This window comes from Trematosphaeria pertusa, assembly GCF_010094035.1.
Source record: "Trematosphaeria pertusa strain CBS 122368 unplaced genomic scaffold BU26scaffold_23, whole genome shotgun sequence".
Taxonomy (NCBI): Eukaryota; Fungi; Ascomycota; class Dothideomycetes; order Pleosporales; family Trematosphaeriaceae; genus Trematosphaeria; species Trematosphaeria pertusa.
The window spans coordinates 260,579-287,218 of NW_022987234.1; the positions used below are offsets into that span (position 1 = coordinate 260,579).

The window sequence follows — 26,640 nt, forward strand, 5'->3', positions numbered from 1 at the left end:
CCACTTATAGTTGTCCTTCGCCTTCACCATCTTTCCCCTCGCGTCCTCTCCTCTAAGTACGACATTCCTTCCCTCTCGCTCTTATCCTGTTCGATCCACGCATTACAACACGCAAATTCGCGAAGCTTCGAGGTCATAGCAAGCAAGAAGTACGTCGGTCTCCACTCCAGGTAGGCGCGGAGGCGTTGGATTATTGCGATTAAAAGACCCCAGGGGCATAGCCGCAGGTCGTACCATCCCGGCGTGTTTGGAGGCTCGTTCGAGGGGAGAATCGATAGAAACGCCATATTGCAAGCAATCGAACAGGTCGCGGAAGGGCAGTAGAGGGTCGGCGCGTGGAGAAAGCCGCAAGACACGTCGGGGACATGAAGCGGATTGATCAAAGCCAACATCGAAAGGAGTCGCGACCGAGATGATGAGGAACACGAAGTGAAGATGACAACCCCAGCACCCCTATCGGCAGCCTCCATCCCTCACTAGACCACGGACCCGAAGATGGGCCTATAGGCAAACGGTCTAAACGCAAATCAAGCAGAGAGGCGCTTTACACAACGAGTCCGCAAGAGACAGCGCTCGTCAGAACAGCATCGCGGCCAGTCAAGACCAGCGACAACAGCCTCGCAAATAGGGACCGCTCAACATGAGCCTTACCTCCACTAGCACACGAGCAAGGCGCCTATGACGACTACCAGGACGATATTCCCAGTTCATCAACCGTTTCACCTCATCCTTCGGTCTATTCCTGGACAAGTCCACCTCCAATATGGTCGAGCAAAGGATCTCCAGCCACGGTGTGCGTCATTTGCTCCCAGCAAGTTAGAAACTATTCTTATCTTGCCTTTTCAAGACGCATGGATCTGTCGAACCATGCCACGAATCTAAGCCAAAGCTGTGCCGGACCACCGCGAGAGCTCTTTGGTGTTGCTAGCCCAGTAGCGAAATTGATACGGTACAAAAGGCTACGCCGACAATCTTTCTGACCCGTGCCGTTTCCCTCTCTCTGTGAATTCCCCATGGGTTACTAACACACTCGGCTTACGAAGATGTCCACCAAGAAGCTCGTGCCTACTACTAGCATATCACCTGGTTGCAAACTAGATGTTAAGGACGTTTACGTGATTCGTAACCCGCTGTCCTAGCACTAAGATCTGAAACATGCTACTAATCTACGGACAACCTTTCCCACTACTAGAGACACAAGAATGCCGTAGACTTGACGAAACCAGATCTTCTCAAGCAACCGAGCAAATTTCATCCAGTTCCTTGAAACGAGCAGGGAGATCAGAACGCAGACGATTGGCCCTGTGAACGAATCGAGGACAGCAGCGCTACAAGTATTCGCCCACGACAGCGCGTTAGTGTTTGCCTATCACAAAGTTATATTAGTGGATTATATAGTAGGCTCTTCTAGCTGTTACCCTCAACTTGTACAAATCTGGCATTTATACCTAGAACACCCAGCCTAATATGCTTTAACGCCGAATCCACACATGCCCCTAGCTCGAAATTTTGCATATGGAATACTTAGCCAAATATGCTTCATGACCTAGTCTAAAAGTTAAATTTTCGTAGGTAGAGAACTCGGTCCGCAGCTAAAGGGAAATTCCTCACCTTAAGTGTTTGGATGTGTGAGAGCTGTCAAGTATAAGGAAGCTCCTTGTGGACCAGAATTATGGACGTGAATGAACGTGATAGCGCTGAGGTATACGAGGTAAACAGCCCTGCAACAAGGGCGATTCTCAAAGGCATAGTGGCTGATAAAGAGAAGAAGGGGTGGGGAGCGCGATGTTCCGAAAACGTCGAGCTTTATTGCGCCAGTACTAGCCTGTGTCGAAAGCCCAGACGGTCGCCCTATCGCTCAAGCCTCGCCGTTTTAGGTGGGTGTGTGACTCTTCCAATGTTTTAATGCGAGTTTACTATAGGTGTAGCCCTCCTCCGGTTGTAACACTGGGTATCAGGGCAGCGTTCAAAGTCGAGGATAATAAGCGAGTGATCGATTAACTGGCGTGGCGTAACTGGAGTAATGCGGCTAGGAGCACCTTGAGTCTGTTGAGGCGTTCTGGTCTCTCTAAAGCCTCGGTCGGTGTGGGGCTTATACAATGTAGGTTCGCAATATCAGGAGTGTACCCTTCGCACGCCAAAGAAGGGCGCTAGTAGCCCACGCTTTTCCGCGGCACTGCGCTTGTCATGCTTTATCACGGCACTTCCGCAGGTTTGTTTTAATTCCACCCTACAGGAATCGTATTCTCCACCTTCTGCGGACTAGTAAAAGGTGGTCTGGAGCGGTAACACATGGCTTGGAACACTCGTGATGAGGAGAGGGCGAGAGTAATGGAAGACATGGTGCCCAGGTCGGCTGTTAGTAACAGCTCTCTTGTCTAATTGCTATCTATCTATGCTTTCGAGGAGTAGAGCACATTTCTAGACACTTACATCGACAAGCTTATGAAAACCTCAGGATAGTTACAAGGCCTGAGTAGCTCTATCTGGTTGTCGAGCTCGGTCTCCACACAGTCTTCATCCTTCGCCATCATCCTCTCGACATACATCTGCATGTGCTCCGGAATCTCTAGAAGGGCGGACTTGTTCCTAGCTGTAATGAGATTACGCCAAGAGTGGGGGATCTCTTGCAGGGGAGAGAAGGTCGATTACATTCTCCCAATAGACCTCTACAAGTGGCCACAGAGGTACAGATGTTACAGTCCATGTCAGGATTAAGTCTAGAGATATAGCTGTAGGTGATCCTGCTACAGGTTTAGGACAGGCTGCATTACTATGCCTTCTTGTAGATAAAGGCTTAGATACCTCGGCATATGTAGGCTCCCATACGGTCATGCCACTGCTCTTGCGAATACTCGACTTAGAAGAGTGCGTCTCCTGCTTGTAGGTACCGTGGTTAACTTTAACAACGTCCAACAGGGTGCTAACACCCTACCACTTCTCCATGTTCTCTATTATCTTAGAGTGGAACTCCTCGAACGAGTGCATTAATATGAGCGCCTACGCCGTCTGCTTCTTAGTCGTGGCTATCTGGCTAAGAGCAGGCTCGTACACCTTCTCCCATCTCTCTGGCGACTATTTCATGTCCTCAGGCATCGGCGTACCTGTGTCTAGTAGTCCTTCTAGAACTACTGCGAGTCTATATCAACCATACATACATGCTCGATTGGGGCCTCGTCGGCGACCATCAACGGGACCTCGACGCCGATGTACGTGGCTAGCTCCGAGTCTCTTGTCACCTACACACTCACGTCGAACGTCGTAACCATTCTACCCATTACTCCGTGCTCCCTGAGGTGGATGACGGAGGCGAGTAAGACCTAAAGTAGCTTCGCGATAGTCGAAGGCCGGCCAATAGGAAGACATAAGGGTTGGGTAATTAAGGAAGCCTGCTTATACGGAAATCAGCGCATATTTCCAAGCGAAGAAAAGGCAGGCAAAAGTCGTGTCGAACGCAGCAACCAAAGGGACTACCAGGAGTGTTACCAAGATTAGTCCATCACACGACGTGCAATCAAGCTGCCAGGGAGACTCCGCACGCCGTTGCTGCGCGCATTGAAGCGAGCGGTTGCCCAGGGCTGAACAAATATGCCCGTGATTTGTTTCTCTGGCAGGCTCCGAAGCGCCAGCTAGGTCAGCCGGCTACGTTATACGATATGTAGCGGCGATGGCACGGGGGCATAAGGTGAACAAGTAGCTAGGCACCAGCTCGAGACTCAATATTCCTAGAAGGTAATTAGTCAACCCTTATAGACGAGAGAATAGCCAAAGGAAAGAGAGAGCCGACTTGCCTATGGAGTGGATATCGCTGAGCTTAAAAAGCCTCATTGGGAACCGAATGCTTCCTATCAAGAATGAGGGTCGCAACTTGCGGTTCGAGGGATTTGGAGGGTGCTATCGGCCGGAAAAAGGTTGAGCCATCCATGTCAAATGTAAAGCGCAGGTCGGACGTGCTAACGAGGACTCGAGAGACCGAACCATCTGTACCAGCCCCACAACAGGTCCATCCATGTCTCTAGCAATATGGACCACAGTCGCACACTCAGCCCAGGTCCTGACCAAAGTTGTCCATCGCCTGGCCAACCTACCGCGCCACTCGTCCAACGTTCTGTATCTAGACCGGAACAATCTCGCCACCAACGTGTTTCTAGGCGCCGTAATCATGGAGTATAGGGCGAGTTCCAGGAATATCGACTGTGTTCAGCCGCGGTTGGGAAATTCGGGGTCTAGAGTTGCAATAATCGAGGGATTCAATCAGGCTAACTGACAAGTGCAGGTGTTTCGATTTAGGGCATGGGTAACGCTCGCGATAGCGTACGGCGGATAGGATAGAGTCTTACTGCCCTCTAGGTCGGTGTACCAAACGAAGCAAGTCCCTGTCCGGACCCTAGCTAGGCCCTTGTCTAGTTAGCCTGGGCTGGCACTGTCTTGCAGGAATGTTCGCGGCGCTGGCCAATAGAGGCCGCTGTCTAAATCTCCTTCGACGCCGCGGCGCTACGTAACTAGTTCGGCAATGTCCGTCTTAGCTAGCGCTAGATGCTCTCTCCGCGGCATTTGTCTAACAGTCTCCATCCTTATCCGCCACATTGTGTTACTATCCCAAGAGGTCATGAATAGGCACAGTGTATAGAAAGTGCGTCGTTAAAGTCGGTACATTTAAGGAGGGGGTTGGTTCGAAATCGTCGACGCCGACGACAGAAGGCATTTATAAGCGGCTAACAGTCAAGAACAGAGTTTCGAGGAAGAGGCAGCTGTCTTAAGAGACTATTAGCTTAATAGTAGTGAGAAACTGCAAGCTAGAGTCCCGTACATAGCTTGATGGACGGGAGCAAGGTAGCAGGGCGCTCCCCAGACTGGTGTGGAGACGCTGCGAGCCCGCGGAACCGTTGCTGAGGCCTCAAACCACGAGATATTTAGTAGCGCCGGGACGGTGTGGGTTTTCACGACGTAGTCAAGGCTACGGTTTTTAGTAGAAGGGGAGGCGTTTAGGCTGCGTAGGAGTTGGCTGCTGTCGCTGTAGTAAGGTTCGATTAAGCTTTAAGATTTTGCCGAGGCACAGAATGCCGCCTTTCTATAAACGGACTAGCGACGGAAGCCTAGTCGTCGAGGCTGCAGCGACATTATCGAGCTAAAGGTGCACTACTGCCGCCGTTAATCTGAAGCCAATTTGCCTCCAGGTCGCAGTCCTCCGCGGAAATTACGTTTAGTACACCGCTACCGCCAACTATCACGTTCTTTAATTCCTTACCTAGTTCTGCTACGAGTCCCTCCCCTTACCCACCTGCTAATCCAAGCGGAAAGGGTAACCTTTCGGGCTGGCGTTTCGCGGTGCGGTGGCATGCTGGAGGGCAGGACGGAAACGATAGCTTCGGCGCAAGAGGTCCTAGGTACACAGGTCGCGACACGCAAGGCTAATGGGCAGGAGCAGGACTAACAGCGTGCTGCATACTCTTATAAGTTCATAATTTATCGAGTCTTCTCCGTGTTTCGTTCAAATCTCGCATTGGTGTGAAATTGCCAGCTCGACCATGGAATTCGCCTATGGATTTCGCCCATGGAAACTGTTCATGGCAACCTACGCGCTCCGCACGTCCCATACTAGCACGCGCATAGCGAGACGAACTAATCGAGTACATGCGGGCGCGCGTTGAGGCGGGTCGGTCTTTTGGTTTTCTTGCTCGCTCGTCGTGAATTTAGCCTTCGGCCACCACCCCAAGCTCGCCGTCACCACCATCATCCACTCTGCACTGCTTAGGATTAGTCAATAGCACGAAGCAAAAGTCGCCCGTGATTTCACAGAATTTTATTATCGCGATCTCAGGCCTGCACCTTGCTGCAGGCTCTGCCGACGACGAACGCGCGCGGCCTCATCACTCTGCACTACGCGCACAGGGCATTCGGGATGCGGTACCTCAACAACGGCTGCGCCGAAGATGCATACGTGACTACTGCTAAACGCACTACGGTATGTATAAAGTCCACATTAAAGTATCGATGGTGTATTTGGTAATGGTAAGCAGTAGTAGGGGTGCGTAGTTGTTCCATGGCCGTTTTCCATGGCGCCGATTTCCAAGCTCGATTTCGAACATCGAAACCCCGAACGAAAATAATCCGAGAGCGCAGTACTTCTACCTGACATCGCGCTAGAATTGCTTAGAAACGTATGCGACGGTCGTACAAAGCCACGCAGCCTTTGCATGGGGAGTCGTTGCAGGTACGCGAGCTCTGGTGTGAATTAGTTGCCGCAGCTCCTCGCGGGCTTGCTAACACGTGCATCCCTCATATTCCCAACACCAACCATGCCATGCGGTTCCCCACGAACACCGCCTACACCACTGCGAACCACGATTAGAAATCAATTCTAGGCGTAAACTTGGCGAACGGCGTTGTCCTCGTCGATGTGCAGCCTCTGCAGGGCGCGGGCTGTCTGATTGGCTAGAATAATTTTTCGTCCGAAGTTTTGATGTTCCTGCAGATATTCCTCCGGCGTAATTCCGAGATCCTTGACTTCGGAATCATCGAGGTTAAACGATCGAAGATCGTGAGAGTAGTTGCCCCTTTCTACGACGATGAACAATCACGTCATTCCTAGTAGCATCATGCCATTGCCCGTAAGATCGCCAGGCATGACGACGAAGCGAAAAGACGCCGCGCAGAGGAATTCTCTTCGAATCTAAGGGTACGGCCATTTTGGGTATATATTTTAAATAAACCTAGCCTGTTTTTATTTAATTTTTATCATGAGCACAGTTAGCGGTTCAACGCCAAGGCATTGAACATAACTAGCCGCAAAGACTATGCTAGGATTCTAGTAACGACTAGGCGGCCCTGCTACTGTAGTTAATCGTGCACGCCATGCTACGCTAGAGTTCGACTCTAGTCCCCGCCATAGTGGCCAGATGACAGTTGGTGGCTTTACAGGAACTTTGTGCTAGACGAAGTCCCCCTTTGCATCTTAGGGTTATTAGGGTCTAGTATTTAGAAGGACAATTTCGGCCGTGCATGGCTGGGTTGTCCTTTCCGTCTGCCGTTTTTTTCTAATCGGGATGTCTTTTTTTGGGTGGCTTTCTTTTAAATCGCGGTGGGGTCTTTTTGTTTTAGCTTGGAATGGCTTCTAGAGAGACTGGAATGCGTTTTGAAGGTGTGGGTTGCAAAATGCGGCGTGTTTCGTTGCGGTGGTGGTTTGGTCGAATTGTTGGCATGCGCTTCGCTTTACCAGACGCCCGTGGGGGGTACGCAAAATTTCGGCATGGATGAAATCAAGAAAACTGCAGACTAGTCATGTATAAGTTGGCGGCTTTTCTTCGCAAGAGGGAGGCTGAAGTCCTCAATAGTATGTGGATGTGGTTGCCTAAGTCTCGCACCAAGGCGAGAAAAGGTTAACGAACTCTTCCCTTCTCCAAGCCCACTATAATATCTAGAACGCCTCTACCGTGTAATCGTGTTATAAACGGCGAATAGGTCTAGGTCTAAGTGAAATTAACTGCGCCTATCTGATAGGCATTACAACTACAACATCAGCATGCTGATTTAACTGATGTGCATGCATGTATAGCATGTATCCACGTGCACGGCTCCGTACGCTTCTCTTTGAGTGAGCGGAGCTATACGATCCAACGTGAGGGGCAGACATAGAGCAAGAATGTACGACGCGGTTTAGAGGTGGAGCTTTTCACTAACTAATAGCAGAGATGGGAGCTAGATGTGGTTACCTCCCTTGTGTGTGAGCTGAGGAGGATAATCATTTTAAAATTCTTCTATTCTGTCTTATTAATGCGGATTTTAAATCGCTGTGGCGTCTGTCTGGCTTTACTTAGAATATTTCTCTAGGGGAGGATATTCCGGAGCCAGAGGTGCTTAAAAAAGCCGTATAGGTTTCCCCAGTAGTGGGAGAGTACGCTGAAGAGCGTCAGGGTAGGTAATTACAAGAGGGATTCTGTCTCGTTGGTGCGGAGTAGCGAATTCCTAGATGCTGCGCTAGTTGGCTTTCCTTCTATCCGTTCACTCTGCGAGGTGTGTACTCTTACTATTTTAGCTATTCGTTAATGTGGGAATGCTTCTGGCAGGGAAACCAGCAACAGGCCTAATTGTGAAGGCATAACTGAGACTAATAACAGGTGTAGCAAGCCAGAGATGCACTGTTTACGCCGCCTTCATCCCAGGCGGCTGTAACTCCTTCTCCATGTCCTCAAGTTGCTATGGACTCTTCCCACAATGTCAACGACCCCACAAACTAGATATCGACGTCCTTTGACGCTTTCCAACCGCTCGAGTAAGCCACTCGGGACCACAAAGGTGTCATCCAGTCGCAGTCTCGGAAGGGCGGCGCAGGAAGAGGATGAATGATCCAGCTGGCGTTGAAGCGGACGAGATGGAGACTTGCTTGCTGTTATAAAGTTAGAGTTACGGACTAAGCTAGAGTATTAATTTATAAAGTGGATATTCCAGATAGATATACAACTAGGGAAAGTTTGGTCGCGGAGAGTGTGGTGATGGAACGGCGCTGGATCCGTCGCAGTTTCGAGATCGCAGTTTCGAGAATATCTAATCTAATGGCATAATGATTTGGGTGCGTGCATTGCTTCAAGGTTCCGTATACGTGGTGCTGGCTCCTTCGTTTCAAGGTAGCTGATAGATGTACGCCTCGGGGAATTCCTGGAAGACCTTAACGACTCCGCAGGATGTGATTTGGATGGCCTCAGGATGTAATCTGGGTGGCCTTCTTGAAGGAGAACTATTCCTAGGACAGATTCGCTACAATTCATAAGTTGGAGCTGCCAGTTGTGGGAAAAGGTTGGAGCCAGAAAGATTGCCTTAGACCAGATGTGAGGATTGGAATGGACATATAATCCCGGACCTTTACGAGGATGATGGTACACTCCATCAAACATCGCTGAAGGCGTAAACTGCCCTTTCGTAATCGTACCCCCACACCAACGGAGAGTCTGCTCAGAGCCAGGAGGACGTGATTGGCACAATCCTTATTCGAACAGCTAATCGTATACAATGCTGTAGTAGTTCTCCAATGGGACTTCGTCCCCAACGCGGATCTTCGCCTGCTTGATGGCGCGGAGATATTGAGAAGCGTATAGTGTAGATCTGATAGATTGAATGAGATCTAACGTGTGTCGCCAACTTCTAAGGTGTACTTGTCTAGTGATATTAGCACCCCTAGATGCATAACTTGCCTCTGGTTACTAACGAGCCCACGAGCAGAGAAGCTCCTCAACCACGTGTCTCCCACCAATGAACGAGTCTCACGAGGGCAGGAAAGCCACAGCCACCCCCCTGCACGCAAAATTTCGACTCCGCTAGAGCAAGGAACGAGCCAAACGGGCCTACGAAGCGCGCCAACAGAGTATCAACATCATTTGGGCAAGCAGGGTCCGTCGTTGTGCGTAATGAAAGGCCAGGAAATGCCCTGCGAGGAGCGCGACCATTTTCGGGATGCTCGCCAAGGAACACGGCGACGGAGATCCGGCTCTTTCCGTAGCTATCTTCTCGGATGTCCTCGAGGATGGCCGGAGAATGCGTCCATGGACGGAGCCCGCCATGGTTTTGTGGGTAGCCGTGCTCCTCTTAGCAGTATTGTCCATCGGGATTGCGGTTGCTGAGGTCCTTTCTCCATGGAGATGTCCATGGAAGATCCTCGAAGATGTGGTTGGCGTGAGGGGGCCGGCTGTATCAATGCGGTTGACTTCTTTTGACCCCCGGCGAAGCCGTGGGCAGGGGAAAAAGGAGCTGGAATGGGTTAGGTGCGTTCTCGTAATGAGTGATGGCTCCAATGACGATAGAGGGGTGCTTTGGTTTGAAGCGGTATATCGGTCTCTGAAATGGCTATTAGATACTCGGAGAATTGCGTCGAGACGGTAGATGCGCCGTTCTAGCTCAGCTTCGACAGCACCTTGTGATACTGGGGCCCACTGAGGCAACGTCGAAGGCCAGTGAGAAACCTTGGGGCCTCGTAAAAGCGGCCTTGGGGCCAGAAACGGGAGACGTCGAACGAGGTATCCACCGGACGAAAGTGACATGCTTCTCAGGGCTGTTCGGTTCGTAACTCCTGGGTAGAATGGTTCAGGAGCAGACAAGAGGATACTTCCGCAACATCCAGGGTTGACACCTCGAGAAATCTCCTGCCGTGGAATGGTTATCCAAGTGGTCTCCTTTTCTATGTTCGATGTGCGGCGGTTAATCCCGCTCTTTCAACGACAGCTTGGCGGACTTCGAACATCAATCCACAACAACCGCATGAACCCTAGCGGACCCACAGATTAGCACCGCGACGCAACTGCTCTTTACAGCGACGTTTCGGGAACGTAAGCGAGTGGGACTTATAGTTCGCGATTGGATCTACGAAAGCTTGGATCCCTAGAGTATGGCTACTATTGGTCAGTCATTACTCTGTGGACAATAGGTAGAGCCACTAAGCATCTATCTAATCGAGAAAGGCTTCGTGATGTATTCTCGGAATGGTTTACGGGCTCTAATAACAATATACACGAGGTGCCCTATCGCATCCTACGCCTAGGCTCTTAGTTACCCGTATGCGATTTCGCCTTAGAACACAAGGCGACGAAGCGGGATTAGCCGGAGCTCGAGTTGAGTTTAATCCAAACTCGATCCGAGCAACACCGATGCGACATGGGCCTGGAAACAGCAACTGCTGATAGGTACAGTGGCTGCTAGTATTTGGAGGGTCGAGGTAACGAAGACCGCGGTTCGAGTGCTGATTCGGTGGTATGGCAAGCTTACCTTAGGCCTACGTGCTCATGATGGTGGAAGTGCCGAACGTGGGCTACGCAAGCGTCAGAGCGTCGGAGCATCAGAGCGAAAGCCCCGACGTCACCCGCACCCCCGCAGACCGTGACCTCGACAACCTCTTAGCTCTTTCTTTAATATTCCTGTACGCAGTCGCACAATCTGACTGCTTCGGACGTTTTGCAAGCTCTTGCCAGGTATGAATCTGCTCGCAACGTTCTTCTCTACTGCTCCCTCCTTACACCTCGGCGTTTCGCTGCGCTCGGTTCGCTCCCGTCTTCTATGCCGTGGCTTGTTCGACGCGCGGCGTTTACACACTCTGCCGCGCGCCGGAAACTAGCGACTTTAGTTAGCGGAAGCATAGATTCCGCTAAGCTTCACGACCTTATTACGCTTTACTTGTATTGACATTACTATACAAAGGGTAAGGCTTCCTCTCTAACCGCTTGTCGGTCGCGGTCTCTAACTATTCTTTAGCTCTCCAGCCTTCCGATGCAATCTTCTTCGACGCGATAGTCCCTGGCCCCCGGCTCTTAACGCGAGACGAATACCCTGGGTAGAAGCCAACTGCCTCAACATCTAGGGTGAGTGGTCGTGAGGATCGATCGGCGCGCCGTTAAGTAACAACATTATCGCCAGTAATTGCGTCAGGCTCTGCGAAAGCGGAGAGTGTACGTAGACAAATCGAGAGTGCGGTTTGCGAAAAGGTTAAGATCGCGAGACCTAGCGCCCGCCCAATCTAGTCTACGGCGTTGATCAGCGCACCGCCGAGCGCTTAGTCTTCTGGCGGCAGGCTCTTCGCGATAAAGAGAGACTAGCAGCTTCTTTCGCTAGTTGGAAGGAGAACCAGTCCTGTCGAAATCAAATAGTAGATCCCAGAGGCGTTTAAGCCTCAACACACCTTCCATTCTCCATTCCCATCACATAGCCGCGTCAGCCTCGACGGCTCTTATGCACGCCTCTATGATAATCGAAGCTTAGTTCAATCATCGAACGCCGCTGTTATGAGAACCCAGGGGCGCAGATGCATCGATAAAGGTTGGTGGGGACGATCAGCGGAGTTCTAATCAGGGTTGGCTAGTGAAGAAGATGGGGGTTCGCTGAGCGGTTAATGTGAGACGTCGAGATACTAAGGGGCTTGCGGCGGCTGCGTTTGTGCCTATCGCGCCGCGCCTCGCTCCATGAGAGCTCTCGTACGGACCGCGAATTTAATAGCGTAGTGGCTCCGCCTTTTATAGAACATTTGTAGTAAGTGTACCTACAATAAAAGTCCTCCAGCCGCATATATCCACGCGACGACTCGCCGCATCAGGCGCTGCTTTTCGCTCACGCAGCTCTCAAGACCGGAGCCTCGGCGCATTTCACAACATCTGGTGATGTACTCTTCCAAAATCGCCCGCCGCCGGCCAGGGCTACTGCTAGCCACCGGGATACCTAATTACTAATATCTTCGGACGAGTTACGAGTTCTAGCCTCTGAAAATGTCCACCAAAGGCTCCGGGTAGCGCCACTAGCCTCAGGATGTCTCTACTCAGAGACGCACCAATTTAGCAATTAGATACGTGCTGCATACCCCTCCGCATATGGGGATCCTTTACATCTTTCCTCTAATCGCAGACCACTCAAGAGCAACCTCGTTGCCTCCAACCGCCCTTCATGACCTTGTTGTCTGTGCCCTCCCGTCCTTACCACTACAGCAGGATGAAGAGCGGTGACGCGCAGCGCGAGCGCCAACCCTGACGCCGCCACCGCCACCGAAGAAGAAGAAGAAGCAGAAGCTAAAGTCCTGGCCAGGGGATAAGAGGGTCACCCAAGGCTCTTCTCCATTGAAGGGATATTGCTTCGCCGTTCAAGTTCCTATCCTAGCGGAACTTTACCCACAGTACACATGCGCCGCATCATTTCAACGACTGTTTGCTGTTCTGTGTGTTCGGATCGATTCTCGTTCAAACCTATCCCAGGTAGCGAGAACGACGGATAGGCTGCTAATCGATTTTTGGCTATGGCTAGATATGAGGACGCGAGCTTGGACGAAGGGATCGAACGACAGGCTCGATCAATAAACTTGCTAGCCCAATAAACTGGGAGGAAATCGTTCGTGGTATATAACACTCCCCATCCACGGCCCGCATGTTCGAGGACGCGAGAATGGGGTGCCTGATGGACATATGATCATGGAGCCTAGGAAAGTAACTTGTCTAGACTTTCGAAGCTTTTCTAACGATCGGAAGGGGTATTATGCCGCCCTTGAAGTTCTACACCGGCTCCACAGTTAATATTAAATGACGGCGGGCGGTCTACGCAGGCCCTATACTATGCGCCCCAGTCTGAAAGCGGTATCTTTGCTGAGGCGACTACTATACTCCTACCACAGAGGTAGTCTGAGCCGAGCAGCCATCAACGTTGATTTAGATCCTGAGGCAAGGTAATATGAGGAGCCTGGATGAGCCCTTCGACAAACTCTAATGGTTAGGAAACCTGTCGCCTATTGGGAAACCTTCATTTATTATCGCAGAATCGAACTGCGAGACGCTTGTATGTAAATGGGCCGGAGTCTTGCTGATTATCTCTCTAGTATTGGCAGCGTCATCTATCTTACGCAAAGACTGTGCAGAGATTTTGAACGGACTACGTCTAAGGTAGCAAGCATTCTAGGCTAGCACTGTCTATCTTGCACCACCTACCGCCTAGTTATTATTGCAGGCACTGGGCGCTGGTTTAACGTACTTCGCGTTGCTTCACACCTACAACGTGGAGGGAGAATAGTGCGAATGACACTATAAGGCGCGGCGGAAGCAGTCGACGCTTCCTCGCATTGACTACGAGAAGATCTGTATCTGACACTGAGTGCAGGCTAGAGATAAACACCATGGTCTTGATCTACATCTAGGGTGAATAAGGAGAAGGTTCTTGACCCTCCCTCTACTCTTGTTGCATGTTATGGACGATAGACTGGCCTTTATGGTGGAAGAACTTTATCTCTAATGATAACGACCTCACGCAATGACTACCTGGGACGAAAGTAAACTTAGAAGCACCGGCATTGCATATTAGGTCGCAAACCTTCTCTTGCCTGGACCTGAGCAGGTACACAATGTTCGCGACGTTGAGCCAGTCACCATGAACGACTCTGAGGCTCACTAATCCGCGGATGAACGTGGGAGCAGTCCAAGAACATTATCATACTGCTACAGATGGAGATGGATAGGTATATTGACATGTACACGGACAACGTCGTCATCGAGATTGGGGATAAGGGCAGGCCCGGCATCAAAGAGACTGCATTGGCCATAGAAACATTTATTCTAATGGGCGGCTACGTTGCAATCCAATACATAATCTTTCCCCCCTTTCGCCGTTCATGCTCCCTGGCTTCCTCGTCCTCCGTCCTTTCGCGACGTACGCCGATACGCCGTATTACGCGACTACCTTCCCTTACTTCCAAGACAGCAATGTTGGAACTCACAAGATTCATTTCCCATGCTAAATTGTCCAGCCCGCTCAACCAGCATCACATGTGGTGAAAAATGGGTGCTAGAAGGTGAAGATTCAGGCACATGCTGCCATGGTTGGGCGGTGGATAACCAGCAATCAAGCTGATAGTTGGCGGACTGAGAAAGACCATGCTGTGGGAAACCCCCCAGGAACGAACCAGATGTAGGCAGCCACTGTTGGGTTCCAGGAGTCCAACCAGCAAGAGAAAGGTCCGGAAACAGAGGGAGGCCATGCTAATAGAAGGGATACTCCAGTGTTGGATTGGCGAAGGGGAAAGCAACCTGCGTCGGCGGTGGTAGTAGCAGGTCCACCTTAGGGTATTGGTCAGTCCAGTCAGTTACGACAGCATTGCCGATGCGATACTGAGGTGGGGGTATGGGATGAGAAGCCGTGGGAGCTTGTTCCGCACTCGACGAGAATGCATTCTCAGGACAACCGCGTTCAGTCGGCACACTGTATGGCGGGATGGTAAGACTTGATGGCCTAAGATCAGGTGGGCTCTCCTGGGTACGAGACGAGGCACAAGGGGTAGCTATACCATGGTGCTGGGCTGGCGCGAGGATGTGTGTTCGAGGAGGCACAAGGATGGGAGTTGGAGGGGGTGCAGTGTCCCAGATTGACTTGACCGGGGTCCATGGGTTGATGCCAGTCTTGGTGAGTGCGCGGTCTTGACTTAGTTGATATCTGGTCTAGTCATTGAATGGGGCGCGAACCTGCATCTGATTCCGCATAGCCGCTATCGAGGCTTTTCTCTGGTGTGTTCATCTAGAGGCGCTTCCTTGTGAATATTCGCGTGAAACCAAAGTAGAAGAAGACGTGAGGATCCGTGGCCTACCAGATGGACAAAAAGGTCAGGAGCAAAGTCTGGGAGAGTTAAATAAGGGTTGGTTGTCCGGGACAGGTTGCTCCCATCCCTCACACCTCGATAAGTGGACAGTCGGGATTGTTAAATGTTGCACGGTGCTGCATCTGGACCATGTACAATGGAGCGGCGTTTGACGCAGCCTTAATACGATGGCCGGCGTTCGCACGCCCAGAGGAGTGTAAATCCCTTGCCAGATACCGGGAGCATGGCCCAATATGGAGAGATGTGGATCCTGCAAACGAGAGGTGCCGTCCATCCCCACAACTGTGGGAGGCAGACAAAGAAGTGTGAAACAGCAGTGCAGGAAGGCAGCCAGGGCGTTTACTCGAAGGGGTAGACATCTGCCGCGAAACGAGGTCGGCCGTCCAGCCGTGTGACCCTGGAGATCCAGACAAAGAAGTGTAAGACACGGCCTGAAAAAGCACCTGACAAGGCAATGTTTGCTGTTGAACAAGAAAATCGAATGATTAACGAGATGATAGGATTTTCCTCCAGAAGGATTGTATAGGAATCCGTATAGAATCCCATGGTAAAAGCGATAGTTGTGGCTGAGTGCAAACGCATTCACATTGTCGGCCCCAACAGTTATTCACTTCAAGCTAACCTAAGGCTCGACTGGGATAGTGTGTGACACGCGAACGGGAACCTACACAGGCCGATCTTCCGGAGCCTGATATGGAAGATGCTTCCACCTGTAATATCCCAGAGGCTGGGAGCATTGATTCGGTTCGATGGACGCCCGTTTGCAGAGCTTCACGATCCAAACAGGGGTGAGTGACATGTGGGTAGCTGTCAGAGATGGCCTAATGAATGCAGCTAATTGATCTCCGCCTGATGGCATGCTTCCTGCAGCCATCCCGCTTTCTGCATTCCATCGGTGGCTTCGGTAATCTGGGCTCTGACGGCGTCTGCAGCGTGCGCACTGTCGAAGGCGGGGCAGACGCGGGCTTCCCGCCACCTGCAAGTGTCGACCGCGTCGTTGCACACCTGGGCAACGGGATCTACGGCCGCCTAGCGCAGCTTCTACTGCTCCAAAAGCGGGTGAATGGTGATGGTGACATGGCAGAAGGGGTCATTTCGGACCAAGGCGGGGGCTTCAGCGGCTGATTGTGAAGTACTATCAGTTTCTCTCATTACAGTCCCTTCGTTGTCGGCGTAGTTGTTGTTATAATCCAGCTCGAAGCCAGACAGTCTACCGATCGGGCTGGAGGTAGGGTCACTAAGTGTAACGGAGTCGTGGAGGCCGCCGTGTTCGGAGTGGTGAATCTCAAAAGGGCCAGTCTCTGAGCACTCAACCTTAGAGGGATCAACTTCAGCAGTAGGAAATGGAAAGCCATCCGACACGGCGCAGGCAGGGGTCGAGACGATCGAGCACTGGCAGCGTCTACGCGCGGTCTCCACGGAACGCCGCTCGACTGGGTTTCTACGACGGTAAGGGCGCTTCATCGAGGGCTCCGGGGTCAGGGCGGCCATCGCCACTTTCGTAACATCTGGCCATGCTCACTCGTCGACGCCGATTCCACAGCAGCGGACAGGCGAGAAGAGACTTCCGAATCTTCCGCCACGATTGTGTAATGATGGATCTCGAGACTGCCATGCCTGCCAGGGAAGCTGGCAGTAAGTGAAGGGAGGTAGTCGAGCAGCCAGTCAACGAAATCGTTGAGGCAGGGGAAGCGGTTGACCAGAGCGGCAGGGTGCTCAATCAGGTATCTGAGAGTATCAATGTCGGGGCATCGGAGCGTCGACGGTGTGGTCTGATGCATACGCAGACCAAGGGTCTTGTATAAGATGACATGTATACAGCTGGCATCTGGAAAGTGGGCTCAACAGCAGTCGAGGTATCGTAATCCTCCTATGCGGGTAGCTTCAGCACTACGTGCTCATTAGGTGCGGAAGTGTTGGGGAATTTAGCCCCAGCCTTTCTTTGGACCACCGCTGTGGAAGGAGCTCGAATTTCAAAGGACTCACGACTCTTCCACGGGGCTCAGGTCGTCGCTCGCAGAGCCTCCTCCAGGGCTACCTGCATGGCATACACAACTCCGCGGCTGTCGATCTTAGGGGACGAAAACTGTCACGGTGGGACGTATGTGTGGATACTTGCTAGTCATCTTTCCGCAAAGCACGAGTGGGTCTTCTTCCACAGCACTTGCCCTCAGAGTGTGCGATTGTAAGCAATGTTGTCAGCTCGTTCGGGATGGTGGTGATATGTACCAAGTTGTATGCTTGCTGAGCAAAATCTTTTAATAGGGAGTACGACGAAGAATATGATATAATTTGAGCCCGTTGTTGAGGATAGAGCTTCAGGAATAAGAAACGAGAAACCCGTCCCCTCGATTCGCCAGCCGAGCTATTCATTACGGACATTAATGCAGATTCAAAGGTCTCTAAACATCGCTCAGGTACCGAAAGAGGGATGAATGAGGAATTGAATTGCTTTCAGAGGTGTAGAAGACTAGCTCGAAGGTGTAGAAAAGAAAGAAATACCCAGCAGTATATGCCTATCCGCTGGTCGAAAAGCCCATGACCGCGCCCAATATACTGCTGTATGCTCTGCTAAGTCGAAAAGTGCATATCCTATCCAATGTGATGGCTAGTCAGCCTTATCCATCAAGTTGCTGGAATTCGAAGATGCAGGAAGTCTTGCTAGATCGAGGGACAAAAGCAGCCGCGACATGGGGATCTCCTGTTGCTTCCCGCAAGCGATGCAGCGGCTATCGACATATTCCGCTTGGTCAGGTTGGGAATGCTGGTGGTCGTTGTCCAGCGCTTGCCGCTTCTTGCGCCGCTTCTCTGCTCCCTGGCCGTTCTCTCTATCGTCGTGCGGGTGCTTGCGCTTGCTCAATGGGCTCTCGTTCTTGGCCTTGCTCTGGACATCCGCACGGAGGATCCACATCTGCTGCTGCCAATCAAAGACCCAGGGCTCCCTGCTGCGCAGACTTCGAACGACCTTGGGTCCCTGCTCTTGATGGAGTGTAGTCCCATCGAATGGCATAATACGAATGATGTTCGACTTTGGAATTGCACCGCATGCCAGCCACTCGTAGTCATGGCCTTTAGTGGCAGGCACCTTCAGGTTCGAGAGGCGGAGCTCGGTGATGGAAAGCCACATGACTGCACCGGATGTGGCCAGTTGCTCGACCGAAATTGCTGCAGCATCATCTGGAATGGCACTCTCATGCACCCATGCGGGGATCTGGACATCGCGCGTGGTGACAGTGACGCTCTCAGTCTTTCCTAGTAGTGAATCCTTCCATGTAGTCAGCACCGTCTCCTCCAGAGTTCCTCGGACTGTTGCTGCGATAAGACCCGATGTGCTTATCTTTGCAACCGAAATACGTTGTCCGATACGTTGGCTATGGTTCGAGTGAAACTCTGCGCGCCTCACTGCGTAGCCTTGAGGAGAATTAGTACTAGCGTGAACAATGCTGAACTCACACTTACGAATGCAATTGAAGGCAGATATGTACGACGAAGGGTCCCGTTTCTGCTGCCATCGCAAATGGCGCTCCATCCGTACTCTTGTCAAGTCTCGGGCAGCAGAGAATTTGCTGATAGCCTGGAATGCGTTGCCCTCCCTCAGTTTCAACTTCGGCTGCTCTCGATGCTTGACATGGGTATGCTTGCTAACGTAACTCGAGAGTGTGGCCGATGTCTCATAAAAGACGCGGTAAAGGAATGGTGGACGCATGTTGCTGACATTACGAATGAGCTCAGACGGCTCAGAGAATGTTCTGGTAGAGTTCAGCACAATGTCAGTATAGGCACGGAGAGCCATACATCTCGATAGGATCCAGAAGCCTCGAGCTAAGTTTTTGGTTGTGCTGGCGGGAGTTTTCGGCAGCCACTCCAGTAGCTTCTCCGATTGTGGGGCTCGTCGGGAGAAGGGTCGAATCCTGGCGCCGAGTGCTGGCAAGAGCGGAAAGATCCATTTCCCACAGTTCCAGGTGCCGCCGGTGTGGATCTTGATTGAGTAAGGACTTGTATAGGTTGAAAGGTTTATTGTTTCATAGAAACGGTCGAGTGAGGTAGGTAAAGTTTTCGAGCTAGAAGAGGAGGGCAAGTGAGAGAGACTGCGCCTCTAACGGCCGCAGGTAAAGTTGACCGGGGTGTGTTGATTGATTGATTGATTTTTCTGGGGTGTGTTGGGGGAACCTCACCTCATTCGGCGATATACATGTGAGCATGTACGCTGGTACGTTCCTAGCTGGAGGACTGCCGCGGGATGCGCAGCTTTCTACCACGTTATGATGCTGAGCATACTTCATTAAAGGCTAGAAGAATAGCCAGGAGCTAGTATTGCATAGCCATCTCTGAATACGCGGCATCAACTGAGATCTAAGTGTTATACTAAAAAGCAACGAGAGATTGCCGCGTTCAAAGTCGACATGCTGAAGCAGCTACGAGGCGCGGGGAGTTAACGTGCGGGATGTTAAAGGAACCACGTAAGCGAGGAAGAGAAGAATGGAGAGCTTGGTAGAGCCTTGGGAGCTGGATTGGTGAGGGCGGCTGCGTTAGTGAGGGAAAGGCCGCACCAGTGAAGAAGGCTGTGTTGGTGAAGGAGGCTGTGTTGATGGAGGAAGCTGCATTGGTAAAGGAGACTGCTTTGTCATAGGTTGCACATTTATATGACAGCTGACCCGCACAGCATTGTTGAACGTGGAATCGTGGAATAGCGCGACTCTGGGGTGTCGACTTCCTGGCACTGTCGTTCGAGACGTTACGAAGCAATTCCACTATAGAAGAATAAGCGTGTTACAGTTGCCGTTGCTATTTGGAGACGCCTACTTTGAATTAAGGTTGTTCTCTTTACGCTAAGCAGGCTAGAGTTAGAGCAGAGTAGACGAGGACAAATCTCTTAAACAAGATAAATAATAGTTATGTTAAGCTTACTATTAGTATACGCCTAAATAGAGAACGCTATATTTAATTAATCTATTATATTCTAGATAACGTATAGGCCTTATATTAGCTCTCTAAGTAGTATTCTATACGCAAGCTCTAGCTTCTAGAATAGAGATAGAGTACTAGTTAATAGTATAAACTAGTAGAGAATAGCGTAGAGTTTATTAAGGTCTACTAGAGTTATTTAAAATCTATACGTTATAAGAAGTAACGTACTTTATTATCGAAAGCCTTATATTATTAAAAGCCTTATATTATCGAAAGCCCCACGATTTCTTGGCAACGAAAATCAACGAAAATCAACCCGTTTTTCTTAAATAACTAAGCAAAACCTTAATATTTTTATATAAAAATTTATATATATATTCTTTATAGTATATTACACCTTATACTAAAGTTACACTAAGATATATTACGTAATTAGAAAGCTATACGTATTTAGGTAACTTTTAAGAAAAATCTAGTTTACTTCTAGTTAATACTATTATATCTTTATAATAATATATAAAACTTATTAAATATAGTATATATAAGTTAATAAAGGTTTCTAGAAAACTTTTATAGAGCTAGCTCTTCTAGGTATAGCGTAATAAGAGATAGAACTTAAAAAAATATCTTCTTTAGAGTTTTCTCTTCTAACTATATATATATATAGTTAATCTAGCTATAAAACTTATTATTATATAGATTATAGTAGACTTTAACTATATAGAGCTTATAATCTAATAATATAGTAGCTTTAAGTAGTTATTTAAAAGTAAAGTCTTTTTAGTAGTATAGTATAGAAAGAGAAAATATACTAAAACTATCTTAAAATTATTACTTCTAAATATATAGCAGGCTTATAGTATATATAATCTTATAGTATATAGCTTTATATAGCTAGATTATTTATATATATCTATAGTTAGAGAAGAAAACTTTAGAAAGATTTTTTTAAACTTCTACCTCTTATTACGCTATATCTAGAAGAGCTAGCTCTATAAAAGTTTTCTAGAAATCTTTATTATATTATAGATACTATATACTATAAGTTTTATAGATTATTATAGAGATATAATAGTACTTACTAGAAGAAAACTAGATTTTTTCTAAAATTTAGTTAAATATATATAGCTTTTTAATTACGTAATATATCTTAGTGTAACTTTAGTACAAGGTGTAACGTACTTTACTATCGAACCGGTTACCCTATCGAACAACCTACGATTTCTTGACAAGGAAAATTAACAGGACTTTACGAGTTTTTCTTAAATAACTAAGCGAAACCTTAATACTTTTCTATAAAAATTTATATATATATTCTCTATAGTATATTACACCTTATAGTAAAGTTGCACTAAGATATATTACGTAATTAAAAAGCTATACGTATTTAAGTAACATTTAAGAAAAATCTAGCTTACTTCTAGTAAGTAGTATTATATCTCTATAATAATCTATAAAACTTATAGTATATAGTATTTACAGCTTAATAAAGGTTTCTAGAAAACTTTTATAGAGCTAGCTCTTCTAGGTATAGCGTAATAAGAGATAGAAGGTAGAAAATTTTCTTCTTAGAGTTTTCTTCTTCTACCTATATATATATAGTTAATCTAGCTCTATAAACTTATTATTTTATAAATTATAGTAGGCTTTAACTATATAGAGCTTATTAACTAATAATATAGTAGCTTTAAGTAGTTATTTAAAAGTAAAGTCTTTTTAGTAGTATAGTATAGAAAGATAGAAAGATACTAAAAGTATTTTAAAATTATTACTTCTAAATACATAGAAGGCTTATAGTATATATAATCTTATAATATATAACTTTATATAGCTAGATTACTAATATATATATATAATTAGAGAATAAAACTCTAGAAAGACTTTTTCTAACTTCTATCTCTTATTACGCTATACCTAGAAGGGCTAGCGCTATAGAAGTTTTCTAGAAACCTTTATTAAGTTATATATACTATATACTATAAGTTTTATAGATTATTATAGAGATATAATAGTACTAACTAGAAGTAAACTAGACTTTTTCTTAAAAGTTATTTAAATACGTATAGCTTTCTAATTACGTAATATATTTTAGTGCAACTTTAGTATAAGGTGTAATATACTATAAAGAATGTATACATAAATTTTTATAGAAAAGTACTAAGGTTTCGCTTAGTTATTTAAGAAAAACGGGTTAATTTTCGTTGATTTTTCTTGCCAAGAAATCGTGAGGCGTTCGGTAGTGTAGGGCGTTCGGTAGTAAAGTACGTTAGAGGTTTTCTTCTTATTAGTAATAAGCTAATCTATCTTATAGATACTAAGATATCTAATTATAATATTTATTCTATACATATTAATTATAAAGATAGTAGCGCTAACTATATTAACGTTAAGCCTAGTCTTTAAACATATTTCTTATAAAATAGATAGCTTTTTTAGCTTATAAGGTAACCTAGTAGGCTAGTTAAGATTCTTAAGCTACCTATCTATCTTACGTAGGTTTTCTTAAAGCTTCTAGTATTATAATTTTCTCTTCTCTTATTATAATACTCTTAGCTTTTCTACTACTAATATTAAGACTTTATAGTAATTAGTATTAGCTTAGTAAGCTACTTAAGCTTTAGTAGTAAATTAATAGAATTATATAGAGATAAACGCGTCGCGTTTATAATTAATTAATTAATTAGTATCTAGCTATATTAGTACATACTACTTATAGTTAACCTAAATATTAATATCTTTAAGTAGCTTATAACTAATTATTATATTATAGTAACTAGTATTATAATATATAAAGTAGATACGTATTTAGTAGCTTTCTAGTACTAAATTAGCTTTAAAGTATTTATCTACCTAGCTATTAGATTATCTATTATATCTAGTAAGAGAAATAAGTTCTATATATAATAGCTTAACGTAGAGGTTTTTTCTAAGAGTCTAAAGGTACTTTAGGTATACTAGAACATAACTACCTACTCTAGTATTAATTAAGCCTCTAAGCTTAATAGTAAGACTATTTATAGATATTTAGTAGAGTAGAGTAAACATAGAACTACTAAATAGCTTTTTATATAGATTTATTACTCTAGTAGATAGCTTTAGAGAAAAGACTTCTTCTAGAGCTAGGCTTTTTCTAAATTATTAGATTTATATTCTAATATATTATTCTTAGATACTTATAGCTCTATAAGCTTTATAAACTTCTTTTCTAGATTAATATTCTTAATAGCTTTCTACGTAGTAGAAGTACTTAGGTAATTATAGCTTATATAGCTAGGTTACTAGTATTAGAAGTAGATAACTAGCTTTCTAATTACTAGAGCTTTATTAGAGGTTAGTAGAATACCTAGAAGAGTAGTAGGCGCGTAACGTAGCGTTAACGTAAGTACGTTATATTTTTTAACTTTTCTAGATATATAAGCTTCTTCTTAGATAAGCTTTCTAGTAAGGTTTTAAGTAAAATCTATATATTAATTATAATTATAAGTATACTAACGTTAGTAGATATCTATCTACGTATATAAGTTTACTAGAAGCTTTTTATAAAGCTTCTCTACCTATTAGTCTATTAGAAGCTAGCGCTTCTATGCTAGGTAGAAGAAATTAACCTAGAAGTACGTAAAGTTAGTAGTAGTTTAGTAATATAGATTCTAGAAATTATAGTAAGTATTTAGCTTTTTATAAAGGTTTATATAGCTTTTCTCTAGCTAATTAAGTATATATTTATAAGAAATCTATATACTACTATTTCTTAGAGTATATAGAATTATAGAAAGAGTTTAATATATATATTTTTTTTATCTATATATATATATAGACTATAATAGTTTTCTTAGTATTTTTATTTATCTCTTCTATATACTAGTTCTAATTAGCTTAAAGCTTATCTTATAATCTATCTCTCTATTACTTAAAGGTAATAACTTTACTATTAGATAGTAATAGAGAGTCTAGAAACTTAATAGAAAACCTCTAGCTTTCTAAGTATTATTTAGTTACTAGTAGTATAGTAGGCGTATACATAGTTAAATAAGAATCTAGAATTAAGTTATCTAGTAGTAACGTGCTAGTTTTACGCGTACGTAGTATCTAATTTATAAAGTACGTTATATATTAAGTTAATAGAGTAAGTAGTATTTAGCTTCTAGAGTATAATTATAGTTACGCTTATAGCTACTAAATCTTTACTAAAGTAGTAGCTTTTTTCTACTATAAATTCTAATACTCTCTATATATAGTATCTTCTTTAGTAAATATATTAGTAGTAATCTAGTAATATATATAGGTTTATTATTTTAGTATCTAGTATATAAGTAATTAGCTAACTAATTTATTAATAATTTTACTTAGCTTTTCTAGAAAAAGCTTTTAGAGCTTTTTTATAAAGATAGAGAGTATATAAGAGCTATCTATTATAGTACTAACCTGCCTACTTAGTTATATAACCTTAGCTACCTTAGCGCCTTAGTATAGTAGATATTTACTCTACGCCTCTATACCTTTATAGCTTAATATTATATAACTTATTATATATCTTAAATTCTTATTTTTTATTTACGCTATAATAGTTTATATAATTCTACTATTAGCTCTACTATATACTATATAGCCTAGCTAAATTATAACTAAAGAAACCTACTCTATAATTCTAGAAACTAAGATACTATAAGTAATATCTAGAAGAAGAACTAGGTAGAAACTCTAGCTATAAACCTCTCTAACTTTCTAATACTCTAGATACTTATATAAACTAGAGGTCTATAGTAAGACTCTACGTAGCTGCTAGTTATAATTAGTAAAGCTAATACTAACTAGAACGCCTTAGTAATAAAGAATACTCTTAATAATATCTTTAGAAACTTTAAGAATAGCTTTAATTACTAGTTCTAGACTCTTTAAGCTAACTATAATACTATTACTACTAAATACTCTACTCTTTAAGTATAGCTACGCGTAGTAGAGTAGCGTATATATATTATAGAAGCTATAGCTACTACTCTTTAAGTCTTTCTACCTACTAATTTCTATAACTTCTATTAATAGAATTATAATAACCTACTAAAATTTAATAGTAAGAGTAACCTAAGTACTAGGTAATAGAAATATAAGAATTAGAAAATAGAAGTCTATTTAGCCTTAGCTATAGATAGCGTCTTCTTTAATATAAACCTATTCTATCTTCTATACGCTATAAACTTTCTTACTAGTAATACTATAGAGTACTACTACTATAACCTTAATATAATTCTAGATAATCTAGATAACTAGAATATATAGCTCTATACTATAATCTTAGATCTATTTATAAATATAGACTAAGTCTATATTAGTACTAATAAGATACTAGAAGCTAATACTAAATTTAATAACCTAGTTATAGGTATACGCCTCTTTTCTAACTTCTTATCTAACTTTAAGAAATAGTCTACTCGTGCTAAGAAGATAGCTATAGAAAAGGTTACTACTCTTTACTATAAAGTGTTTATAAAGCTTAGTAGTATAGTTATAAACTAGATTAAGCTCTCTAGACCTACTAACTTTAATAAATAAATAGGTTAAGTTACTAAATACTATATAGAAACGCCTTAAAAAGAGAAGTATATTAGTAGTATTTATAAAAGACGCTTAAAGTAGACGTATATAAATATAAGCACGCTAAGTCTAGTAACTATATAGGCTTAGTCTATCTTAGACCTAGATACTATATAGTTAGACGCTATATACCTATTATAAGAAGAATATATATAGAGAGGCCTTTATTTCTATTATAGAAAACTAGAATATAATAAGACTAATTATAAGAAAAAGTATAAGAATAATATAAAGTAGAGTAGCTAGCTCTAGTTATTCTCTTAATTATATATATAATAGCTATAGAACTTATAACTATTTAGTAACTATAGATACCTCTATAGTAGATATAATACTAGGTCTAGCTAGAGTAGCTATAATAGCTAAGACAGCTATAGCTAAGGCTAGAATACTAATCTATTCTTTAACTATTCTATAAGTAATAAGAGTAGAGAATAAGAGTAGAGACTATATTAAAAGTAAGATCTCTTCTACTCTTACTAGCTTATTCTCTAGTACTATAAGTACGTCTACTAAATTAATTTTTCTATTTATAAGTACTTCTAACTATAGTAGTATAAAAAATAACTAGCCTCTAACTATAGTTATAGCTAGAGGTCTAAGAAAAGTATATATAAATAATAATCTTACTAGATATAGATAGTTTTTAGTAAGAAGAGTTCTTTCTAGCTTAGATTTATAAATAGTAAATTACTACTTATTTATATATTACTCTACTTTACGTATTTACTTATTACTACGTAAAGTCTTATTAATAGTAGCTATTTAGGCTATAGCTTTATTAACTACTCTCTAGTTTAGTAATATAATATTCTATTATATACTATACTATTCTCTAGACTCTTACTACTTATAAATAGATATATAAGTAATATATTTATATACTACTATATTATACTTATATCTATTAGTAACTACTATAAGTATTATATACTCTATATTATAAAGCTAGCTACTAATATACTAATTATTCTTAGCTTCTTATAGTTATAGTAATATAATCTAGCTATTAATTAGACTTCTATATCTATAACTTTTACCTT

At 44.6% G+C, this 26,640-nt stretch overlaps 4 protein-coding genes across 4 annotated transcripts; 1 reads left to right on the forward strand and 3 right to left on the reverse strand.

Annotated features, from left to right (window-relative positions):
* Positions 1-9,447: 9,447 nt before the first annotated feature.
* Positions 9,448-10,057, forward strand: BU26DRAFT_511309 (uncharacterized protein; the record flags this gene model as incomplete). The annotated part of the gene is made up of 3 exons (XM_033827293.1): positions 9,448-9,755; positions 9,845-9,869; positions 9,902-10,057. 3 exons carry the CDS (start codon positions 9,448-9,450, stop codon positions 10,055-10,057), a joined length of 489 nt encoding a protein of 162 aa, XP_033676522.1.
* A 4,429-nt stretch (positions 10,058-14,486) lies between these two features.
* Positions 14,487-15,018, reverse strand: BU26DRAFT_511310 (uncharacterized protein; the record flags this gene model as incomplete). Its single annotated transcript, XM_033827294.1, has 2 exons — positions 14,487-14,920; positions 14,967-15,018. The coding sequence occupies 2 exons, from the start codon at positions 15,016-15,018 to the stop codon at positions 14,487-14,489; spliced, it is 486 nt and encodes a 161-aa protein (XP_033676523.1).
* A 1,123-nt stretch (positions 15,019-16,141) lies between these two features.
* Positions 16,142-16,591, reverse strand: BU26DRAFT_511311 (uncharacterized protein; the record flags this gene model as incomplete). The annotated part of the gene is made up of 1 exon (XM_033827295.1): positions 16,142-16,591. One exon carries the CDS (start codon positions 16,589-16,591, stop codon positions 16,142-16,144), a length of 450 nt encoding a protein of 149 aa, XP_033676524.1.
* Positions 16,592-17,993: 1,402 nt separating this feature from the next.
* Positions 17,994-18,812, reverse strand: BU26DRAFT_390664 (uncharacterized protein; the record flags this gene model as incomplete). The annotated part of the gene is made up of 2 exons (XM_033822695.1): positions 17,994-18,511; positions 18,560-18,812. Coding segments are annotated over 2 exons (771 nt in total), but the record flags the coding sequence as incomplete, so codon positions are not given.
* Between the last annotated feature and the right edge of the window lie 7,828 nt (positions 18,813-26,640).